Source organism: Mus pahari, chromosome 16 (genome assembly GCF_900095145.1).
Source record: "Mus pahari chromosome 16, PAHARI_EIJ_v1.1, whole genome shotgun sequence".
Lineage (NCBI taxonomy): Eukaryota > Metazoa > Chordata > Mammalia > Rodentia > Muridae > Mus > Mus pahari.
In genome coordinates this window covers 62,163,011-62,174,276 of record NC_034605.1, presented here as the reverse complement: position 1 = coordinate 62,174,276, position 11,266 = coordinate 62,163,011, and the positions used below count along the sequence as shown (strand labels likewise).

General features: G+C 42.1%; 1 protein-coding gene across 9 annotated transcripts in view; it reads left to right on the top strand.

Annotated features, from left to right (window-relative positions):
• The window catches only part of Agtpbp1 (ATP/GTP binding protein 1), a 120,784-nt gene that overhangs the window by 71,412 nt on the left and 38,106 nt on the right, over positions 1-11,266 (top strand). For 8 of the 9 annotated variants that reach the window (XR_003845370.1, XM_021215450.2, XM_029547301.1 and 5 more), the window contains exons 16-17: positions 44-130; positions 212-360. Coding sequence is in view for 8 of the 9 variants with exons in the window: in XM_021215450.2 (XP_021071109.1) it covers positions 44-130; positions 212-360 (236 nt within the window). In the remaining variant the exon portion in view is untranslated. The remainder of the gene's footprint in view (positions 1-43; positions 131-211; positions 361-11,266) is intronic. The other variant, XM_029547304.1, reaches the window with a different exon arrangement.

The window sequence follows — 11,266 nt, the reverse complement described above, 5'->3', positions numbered from 1 at the left end:
ACCACTCCATGTTTAATATGTTGTTTATTTAACCCTTACTTAGCTACACCACTCCAGAAGAAGGAGATATTTTGAAGTTTAACTCAAAATTTGAATCTGGGAATCTGCGCAAAGTAATTCAAATTAGAAAGTAAGCCATTTTAATGTTCTCATTTTTTGTGCACACAGACTCTCTGGACTTGCCATCAGATGTCTTTGTCTTGTGTTTCAGAAGCGAGTACGATCTCATTCTCAACTCTGATATAAACAGTAACCATTACCATCAGTGGTTCTACTTTGAAGTCAGTGGGATGCGGCCTGGTGTGGCATATAGGTTCAACATCATCAACTGTGAGAAGTCCAACAGTCAGTTTAATTACGGTAAGACACTCCATTCCTGGTGAGAGGGCACAAGGCACATTACCTGTAGGGCCAGAATTTAGCCTTAGACACCACACACTCAGTGTCTTTGATTTTCAGACCTCAGCCATTTATTATATGGGTGTAAACATGCTTAAGCTCTGGTTAAATTTTAAAAGTGAGCTGCGTGGTGCTGCATGCCTGTAGCGTCCTGTCAGTCATCAGAGCCCTCCCTCAGCAGGCGGATGCACGTCAGGCTCCGGTGTTTGCAGTGAGGGCTGGGGCTGAAGCCCAGGGAGAGCTCAACCCAGAAAGCTGTGGATTCTATCCTTAGATCCACACAGGAGAAGAAGAAAAGAAAATGTTTTTAATGTGAGTGCTCTGTCTGCAATTACACCTGCATGCCAGAAGAGGGCATCGGGTCCTTTTACAGAAGGCCGTGAGCCACCATCTGGGTGCTGGGAATTAAACTGGGGAAGAACAGCCAGTGTTCTTAACTGCTGAGCTATCTCTCCAACCCCACAAAAAATATTTTTACATTTATGATTGGGAAGATCTATGTCCACTTTCCTCTGCCCAGCTCCCCACACCGTTTTCACGCTTGGTATCCTGCTAACACTGATTTGGTACAACACATGTCTTCCTTCCATCTTCTGAAAGTCCTTGTGTAGAACTAGTGTGAATTCTGCAATGCAAGATGGAATTTTCTAGTGAAACCATTTGTACTTAGTGAGTTTCTTTTGTGGTCTGTCTTGTAAACTGGAATCATTTCCTTAGTGGCTGCAACCTGTTGAGGTGCTCTGTCACGAGTCAGTGGGTTCCTGGTCCTGTCTGTTGCTGGGTTTCCGTCTGCAAGGGCTGTGTGGAGAGTCTCGGTGGTTTCCCTGCTCCTCACCCACACCAGGCACAGGCTGCACTTACCTTTATCTACTGAGTGCCTGCCTGCCTGCCCTGCGACAGACAGATCTGTTTCTGTTCTTGGTCAGTGTCTGTTTCTCACAGAATAACTTCTTACCTAAGCACAGTTTATGGACAGTGTTGAAGGGTCAGCATTTTGTGTATTGACTTTCTCTGTTGATGCTCTCTGAGAGAATTCTCTTTTCTTTTTAAAAATAAAACTCTAGTTTTTTGGAAGGAGAAATCTGAAGTGAGGAGTATTCTGGCCCTTAAGTACACAGCTAAGGATTATCTGCTGGGCATCTGCTCTGTAGCCATGGGCTATGTCTAGGGTGGATAATTATATGAACTTGACATTTGCATTTAAAAATCAAAACTTCAAATTCCAAATCTAATAATAGCAAGTTTTTTAAATATATAATATGTTTCCTAACATACAAACACCCCTTTATTACAGATGGAGAAGAAACATGTTGCAAAATGATAGTGGTCTCAAGCATTTGTTGCATAGATTGAAAAGTTTTCAACAATAGGCAAGAGACACTGCATCATGTGCTTCAAGTCATTCCCTGAGCTGCTCAAAGCACGTGTGCAGTGATGCTCTATAAAGAGCCATGTCTGAGAAGTAAAGCTTTTGAGAGTTGAAGAGGTTGTTGACAGTTGTTGTTTGTGTGGTTGTAGGACATGGAAATTCTAGAGTTGCTCAAGTGTGTGAGACAAAAGCTTTGCCCTTTATCTAGTGAAATAAAAGGAAGATCAGGTAGTGGAATACCTGGCGTAGTCATAAACAGTTTTAGAGATTTGATGTCTTTTATCTAATTTTTAAGTAATATTTTAAAGACACATGTTTGTATTTTGTCTAAAATATCAATAGTTAACATGTTTTGCATGACTGGCAATAAAAATATTCTTTTAAAAAAGGCTTATTTGACTTTATGCATATGTCTGCTTGTCTGTGTATGCGTTGTGTATATGTGGGGCCCAAGAAGGCCAAATGCACTGGACTTACAGGTGGCTGACAGCTGCCATGTGGGTGCTGGGAATCGAACTCAGGCCCTCTGGAAGAGTGGTCAGTGCTCTTAACCCCCGAGCCATCTCTCCAGCCTGTGAAGTGTTCTCGATGTTGTCTATGCCATACACTTCATTCTTGGTGATCTTAGAGTACAAAACAATCATTGGATGTGACTTGAATATATCCAGGTCAGCAGGTTGGGTCCTGCTTAGCTTCTGAGACCAGTTGGGGGTGGGTAGGGTCACAGTGGTACATATGGCCATCAACTGATTGTGACCTCTCTGAGAAATATTTGCTGACATTCAGCCTTGTTGTATCTTTAAAATTTTATCTTAATTGGAACATGTTTGAAGTATTATCAAGATAAATAAAAATACCTGTTGTGCTTCTTACTTAACGTAGTGTTTTTAGAGTAGAAAAGAACAGTTAAGAAAACTGATTTCATTTGTTTCATGGGTGTCCTTTAAGTATAAAAGACAAAGACTTGTTTGTCTGTGTGTAGCAGCACTAAAATGGTGCTGTAAGGTAGAATTTCACTAACCTTTAATCTAGTAAAAATAATGCCCTTAACACTAACCTTTGTTGAGCAGTTAAAACTTTAAATTAAAATTGCTCATCCTAAGCAGTGTTTATCTGCTTTAAACAGCTCTGCCCCATGTGAGAGATAAAACAGTTCCTGCCTTCAGTGTCATTTGGAATTTTAAAATGAGCAAATTCTGTAAGGAATCTGAATCCTGCCAGCAGGACCTCTGATGGTGGCTGTGCTTTTAAATCTCCACACGGGGTTCTCCTCCGGATGCTCTTGTGTGTATGTCACAGGTCCGGGTTCTCCTCTGGATGCTCTTGTGTGTATGTCACAGGTCCGGGTTCTCCTCTGGATGCTCTTGTGTGTATGTCACAGGTCCGGGTTCTCCTCCGGATGCTCTTGTGTGTATGTCACAGGTCCGGGGTCTCCTCTGGATGCTCTTGTGTGTATGTCACAGGTCCGGGTTCTCCTCCGGATGCTCTTGTGTGTATGTCACAGGTCCGGGTTCTCCTCCGGATGCTCTTGTGTGTATCTCACAGTTCAGGACCTGCAGTGCTGTTCAAAAGGAGATAGACGGAGGCTGCCGTGAATGGAGACAGCCCACTTAGCACAGCCTCATACCAGCCTGCCTACAGTGCTGGCATTCCAACACAAAATTGTGCCTTACCGAAAAATAAGGCCAAGAACCATGCTGTGTTGTTCTCTGTATTTTAATTAGAAATTGCATTGCTGATATTTTCTCTGGTCTTTAAATGTTCCTCTGAAATGCTTTTAATGTGTTTTATCAAAACCTTTGTTATCACATATCAGTGGTCACAGTTTCTCTGCTTTTTAGGTATCCTGACATTTTAATCATTTTATATGTCTCCATTTGATTTAAAATACCTATATCTCATAAGCCAAGGCTTAACTGTACATTAGTATTTGTTCAGAGATATTAATTTTATTAGTATAGTTTAGTGTTCTATCATATTTTCAAAAAGCCATTTAAAATTTTAGGTTTGTTTCTCTGAGGAGTTTATTACTTTGTGGGTGAGTCTCAACATGGCCCTAGCCAGCCTTGAACTTTCTGTGTTAAGTGACCTCGAACCCCTGCTCCTCCTACTCCATCTCTCACGTGGTGGGGCCAGAGGACGGTGCACTGCCACCACTCATGCGTGTTTTATTATAAGTGCCACTCACCATTTTATCAGGTACTGGAAACCTCTGTTTTTTTTTTAAAAAAACATGGCCTTGCATAAGGTAAATATAAATAGCAGTCCCATTAATGTAAAATACAACAGGCTGTCCAGTGTCTCCTTGCAGTGCCTGTTGGGTTTTGGACAGCACTGATTGTGCACCTTTCCTTGTGTAAGTGACTTTTAGATTTTCATTGGTAGTAGGAACTGTGAACAATGGCTGTAGTTCTGTCCTTGTTTTCATGCTTGGGCTCCCTCCTCCCTCCACACTGCCCTCCCTCCCTCCTCTTCCTCCTCTTCTTCTTCCTCTTCCTCCTCCTTTTTCTCCTCCTCTTCTTTCTACTTCTGGAAAGCTTCTCTTTTTATTTATTTAAAATATTTTATTTTATATTAAAAATCCCCCACAGCTTCTGGTTTATTCATTTCCTTTAGAAGTTTTCTTTAATTTTGACCTTTACCTCCCTGCAAATTGTACTCTTCTTTACTTTAATTTGTTTTTTTTTTTTTTTTTTTTGGAGATGATCAAAGCTTTAAAAATTTTCTCTTTATTATAACTTATTTTTATATCCCTTCCAAATTTTAATATTTCTGTTTTTAATCTTGCTATCTTTATTTGACTACAAAACTATGGAAAAGGTTTACTATATTTGTTTTCCTGGCTTAATTATTTTGGCTAAAACCTTTTCTATTTTCAAAGTTTAATTAATTTTGCTTATAGGCATGTAGGTTTTATTATTTGCTACATGTCTTGGATTTGAAGTAACATTAAAATATATTCAGTCTGTTTTGTTTTAATAGGTAATTAGAACTAAGATGTGTTGTCTGTGGTGCAGTTAATGCCCACTGACTTAATGGAGAGGAAGGGAGACCCAGCCAGTGCTTGTGTGTTGGTTTACACCTTGTGCGTGTGTCTCAGTTGAGTTCCGGTTTGGTTTTACTGTGCTAAGGCTTCATTTTAAAGCCTGCCAGTGCCAGTTGAGTATAATTTGGCATCTAGAGCACTGTAGCTTTTCACGCCCTGTGTGTCCTTTAACAGTGTTGCAGTTAAGCCTTCCACTGTTTTGCCTTCAGTTTTGGTCCTATATTTGTAAATTGTCATCAGCGTGGAATACGGCTGGCTGCTGTGTAAATTGTCATCAGCTTGGAACATGGTTGCTGCTGGTTTTAGAAATGGAGAAGGGGTTTGTTCTTTGACCCTTTGTCTTTACTATAGATGATTATGACTGAGTTAAAACCAGATGTCTACTGTTTGTCTGCTGCTTCCTTCCTTTCCTCCCTTTCCTCATGACTGCTCTCCATCTCCCCTCCTTCCCCTTCCTCCTTCTCTCTTCCTCTCCCTTCTTTCCCCTTCCTCCTTCTCTCTTCTTTTTTCCTCAGCCACCCTCCCTCACTTTATGATGTTTCCCGAAAGGACTCCACATGGCATGGAGCGTGTCTATGCGATTGAACCACCCCCAACACGCACAGACCACCAGCTGAACTTTTCTCAGTCTCTACCTAACTTTATTCCAGGCTCTTTCTGGATTCCAATAAGAAATGCGGTGAATGTTCTTTTTCTTTCATATATTTGTAAATAATATTTATGAAGTTAGGATAAAAGGTAGAGCAAGCTGTTTAAGTAGCTAGACTTTTAAAAATAAGACCAGTGTTGAATCTGCTAGGTTAATACTGGATAAAACTGAAGCTGGCTTGGTTTTGCATCAGTAGAGGCTGAAAAAAGTGAGTTTTTTTGTAAACTTGAATTTGTATTGTATGTACTTAGAATATAATGAGCACCGGGAACCTTTGATGACTAAAGAACTCATTTGTGGTGCACAGCATAAAGTGATGAAGGAGGCCACACTACTTAGTAGGATAGTTGGCCTTCTCTTTGACTTTGTGGGAGGCTCGGGCGTTTTGCCTGTGGGACGATGAGTGCTGTGCACATGGGCATGGACTTGGTGGGTAGAAGCTTTGGTAGGGCTCACCAAGATGGGCAGCACCAGCATTGCTTTCCTTTCTTTAGTTACCCCCTCCCCCTCAAGACTTTTTTTTGGGGGGAGGCTGATTCTATTAAGTCTTCACAGATGATCCCAGAGCAGTTTGAATGTGTTGCTGTGATAATGCTGCCTGGATTGCTACATTTGAACATTTGTGCCACTATCTCCACACCCTCTTCATCTCTGTTACTTGAAATGGATTTTCTTAAATTGCCACCAGATGGCAGTTTTGCATTTAGTAATAGCTTCAGTTTCAAGCTTCTGTTTCAATCTCTCCCTGCATGTCTCTCAGGATCAAGGGGGTTTTAACCCCTTCTTATATAAATCAACCATAACAATCCTGCTTGTAACATAAAGTGAGCACACGCAAGACACTTGTCAAAGACCCCAGTCTAATTTAAGATAATCAACTTTGCGTGTGTGTGTGTGTGTGTGTGTGTGTGTGTATGGATGTATGGATGTATGCATGCATGTATGTTTGTATATATGGTACATGCACGTATGCAAGTGTGTATGTAATGTATATAGTGTGTATGAGATGTATGGTGTGTTGTTTGAGTATATGTGTGTTTTGTGTGTATGTGTGTGTGTGTATGTATCATATGTGCGTGCATGCTGTGAAATAGTGCTGAGGTCGGAGGATTACCTCCTTGCCTTCCATCTGGAATCAGGACCTGTGTTGTTTACAGCTGTGTACAGCTGGCTACTCAGCTCAAGAGCTATCAGAAATCCTGTTTCTTTCCATCCTAGTATGACTGTGTTGGGATTACAAACAGGCTCCTGCATCTGATTTTTCTGAGGGTTCTGGGCATCGAAGCTCAGGTGCTCAGGCCTGTAAGGTAAAATTGTCACCTGCTGAGCAATATTTCACAACTCCCAATGCTTTCTAGAAGTTTTACATTGAAATACCTTGAAGTGTAAGGAAATATCATGTACTTTGCCAAGATGCTGACCTCTGAAATGGTGCCCTGGCACTCTGGATCTCCGTGTACCCATTTTCTACAAGCCATGGCTTTCTTGTGTGTCACTGTAGCAAGGTGGTTAGGGTCAGGAAACTGACATTGATACATGAAGTACCTTCTAGTCCTTGGATTCCCATTTAAGTTAGACTTTCTTCTTTTAAATCAGTAAAAGAGTTTAGCTCAAAGACATTCTCAGTCTTTCAGTCCCTCCATGTGTTCAGCTGATTGAACTGAGGTACAGTCAGCAGTGACCATTGTGTGCATTCCCCTTGGTTCCGAGTCTGGTCTTTATGCAGGTGCTGACCTTGCTCTGCCCATAACCATCACGTCACTGTGTTGTCACTGTGATGTGCAACTCTCACAGGAGGGAGAAGAGTCGGTGAGGGAGGGTGCATGCTGAGCAAACCTGACCCCAGGCCTGTCTGGGAGACCCAGCCCCTGAAGGGTGGAGCCAGAGACACTGCCCCCTCATGCTTGTGGTTATTACTGACCCTGGCTTTTATTTAGCTTTCATTAAAGGCTGGTGCCATTGGTTGATTCTGTGGCAACTTAACATTTTACTCAATATCCTTACTCAGATACAGCCTTACTGTATCATGTTGAATAGATAATGGCTTAGGGAACTGGAGTCCCTTCCTTAGATGGACTTAGTGTGGCAGCCTAGTTTTCATATATATATGTATATATATATATGTATATATATATATATATATATATATACATATATATATATATATTACATATATATATTATATATTTTTTTTTCATTCAGTCAGAACTCTTGAGTATTGCTTTCTCTTTTCAGAAGTAATACTGTACTTTAAAAGATAATATTAGAATAATTGTTTTAAAAAAATGAGAACATTTTAGATAGGTATAAAGTGTCCTTACCCTCAGCCTGAACCTCTTTCTGCTTCCGGTACTTAGCTGTTATGGTAAGTTTCTGTCTGTAGGAGGGTGACACTTGAGGTTTACATATGTGGTGAGGGTCAGGGACTCAGATGTGATTTAAGTGTGCAGTGACAGTGTGAGTCTTCAAGTACTGAGAGGGAAATGACAGTACTGTGGGCAAGTGACTGTCACCAAGTGCTTGCCTTGGGCAGATCTTGGTGTATTTCAGCACAGTCCGCTGCCAGTGCTCACTCACTGAAGAGCTAGCAGTGTAGACAGTGCGTAGCACTCTGTCAAAGGCCATAAGTTCGTGCGGCTGTGTGTGGCCAAGTTGGAATTTGCCCTGGTTGTCGAGTGTGTGCTTGTGACCACCGTGTCACTCTGCATACAGATCAGCTTAGTACTGGACCTCTGAACTCTGGAGGCTTGGAGACAGGCAGACGTTGTTCATATAGTCTGTCATTTGTCACTGCCAGTAAACATAAGAATTCAGGAGGTGTGCTACCTAAACTCTCTTGGAAGAAGGTTAGTCCATGTAGAGATCTCCGGATACATAGAGGTGTCCTAGGCACAAAAGCAGAGGATGTGGGGGAAGTCAGACTGGCTGTGGTCTGATGACTTAGCACTTTAATAAAGCTAATCTAGACCGTAAAAGGATGGGGTAACACATTAAGAAAAAAGTCAGTGGGACCAGGAAAAATAGAAAGTTAAAAAAGAAACAAGTATTTGGTACGTAGTGGAAAGGAAGTGGGTTAAGGGTCTGAGGTCGGGCATGTGCAGGGCATTGCTACTAGGGGAGGCAGTGAGCACAGTGCTGTGTATTCCTTCAGGGACAGAATGTGCCATTGAATAATTTGGCAAAGATAAGCTAGGTAAATGCAAACAAAGCAGAAGTGGTAACATCAATGTCAGAGAAATTTAATAGTTAAAAACCAGAATAGCTGAGAGACAGGAGCCATTCATAGGTGTCTGTCCTTAAGAAGCTGCAAACCTTTATGTAGGAAGACCTACAGAAACAGAGCAAAAGCTCCAATAATTAACATATTGAAAGACAGCTATTATGAAAATAGAATCTGGTCTAGCAAGAAGTTACAACATAAGCAAGGATTTAAAGATTGGGAATGGTGTAGCCAAACTTGGGAGTCCCTAGTTTGAGAAATAGTTAAGGGTATACTCCAGCAACCTGAGAGTAAAACTTAAGAAAGAGAAAGACATTGGGTGTGAGAAGTGACGGGACTCAGGCAGGGTCCAGCAAGAAGCAAGGTGAAAGTTGGGAAGTCCTCTAGAGAGTGGGCCATCCTACCAGAGTGTGATGGGGGCAGCCAGGAAGTCAGTGGAGTAGAGTCTGACATGGTCAAGAGGTCTGAGAGGAAGTCTGACTGTCGTCATTCATCAAAATGGCGAAATACAGACAAAACTGTAAACCAAGGTGTTGGACTTCAAGTGTGATGCAGACATATGTCATAGAGGTTATAGTGTTTGGCAAAGTCGTGAAGGGAACATTTGAATTGGCCCTGGAAGTGTCTTGGGGAGCACGTGCCTTGGCTCTCCAATGGCTCCACCCACAGAATCTTAGCTAAGAGTGTGGTGGTGGTGTGTGTGTGTGTGTGTGTGTGCGCTCACGTGTGCTTGTGTGCCTGTGTGCACGCACCGAGGCTAAAGGAGTATGATGGTATCCTGATAGCACTCTGCATATGCCCCTGACAGGATTCTCAGTGAACCTGGATCAAGGCTGGCATCCAGTAAGGCCCAGGGATCCTCTCTGCCCACTGAGTGCTGGGTTATAGGCACACAGATAACCACAGCCAGCTTGGTTAACCACATGAGTGCTGGGGGTTTGAACTCAGATCCTTATGCTTGCACAACAGATGCTCTTTCCTGTTGAGTCTAACCAGTACCCAAAAGTAAAATTAACATGTTTTTCTTGTATGTGTTTGGGCGTTTTGCTTGAATATATGTTCAGAACGTGCATGTGAGGTACTGAAGGTCAGAAGAAGGTGCTGGATCCCCTGGAACTGGACTTACAGATGGCTGTGAGCTGCTGTGTGGATGCTGGGAATCAAACCTGGGCCCTCCAGAAAGAGCAGTCAGTGTTGTTGACTGCTGACCCTTCTCTCCAGCCCCCTTCCCAAAGCAGGAACTTAACAGGTGGCTTCCACTTTTGAGTTCGAGGCTGAGCACGGTGGCATGCTCCTGCAGTCTCTCTTAGCAGGGTATTCAAGGCTAGCCTGCGCTACACGAAACCATGCTTCTAGAAACCAAACAAAACAAAAAAGTGGGAGGGGAGGCTACATTTTTAATCCTGCAAAACTAAATTATACTTTTGTTGTTTATTCAGCAATTGATGAAAACATTCAAGTGGATTGTTTACTTTTCTGAGCCTAGTGTGATCCCTGAACTCCCTTTTTAGAAGGACCAGCCTACGGAGGGAGTTAGAGATGCTCGGTGGTTGAGAGTGCTCCCTGCTTTGGCAGAGGACTGCAGTTCAGTTGTCAGCGTCCTTGTCAGGTGGTTCATAGTTGACTGTGACTGCAGCTCCAGGGCCACCTACACCTCTGCCCCTACAGTTCTTCACTCAAATGCACATACACATAATTTAAAAAATAATAAATCTAAGAAAAGAAGCAACTTAAGAACCTAGGTGCAGAAGTGTAGAATAGCTGCTCCTTAGAGCTAAGGTGGCTCACGGTACGGAGCCTGCAGCCTGGAGTGCGCCCGGCAGTGCTGTGAGTGGAGCCATGCTTTTCTTTCAATGGTGCTGAAGGGCCATGGAGAAAATAATCCTAACTTTTAAATGTAGACAGAGTTTTGGTGATGGAATTAATACCACTTACCATGTAGGGCAGGTGAGTGAGAGGGCATGGTGACTATTTTCATACATCTAAACACAGCAGTGTCTGCCACATGGGGATTCGTCACTGTCTCTTGTATTATACATGATAGAATTGATTTGAGAAACTTGGTCAATATTGCATCAAGGGATATATAACATTTTTGATTTAAATCACTAGAAAATAGTTGTTTGTTCTTATTAGTAAATTCACCATCAGGGTCTGAGGTCCTGATTTCTTGAAATGCAATAAAAATAGAAAACAATAATTTCCTAAGAAGGCCAGTATCATTAAGGAGCACACAGCAGGAGGGCCTGTGTCATTAAGAAGCACAGAATAGGTTAACCTCCTCCAGAGGGCCAGGAGGCAGCATAGCTGCTATAGGTTGCTATGTGTGTTAGACAGCACATGTTTAGGGTGACCCTCAAACAGTATTGAAAGAGCAAGTTAGAAAGGAAAGGAAACTTTATAAAATGCGAATCTCTTTAATGAGATATTCCTACACCAGAAAAATGATTTCATACTGAAGGTAGGATTTAAAATCAAGCCATCCGGCTATCATGTAGAAGAATGAGAATAGATCCATTCTTATCTCCTTGTACAAAGCTCAAGTCTAAGTGGATCAAAGACCTCCACATAAAACCAGAGACA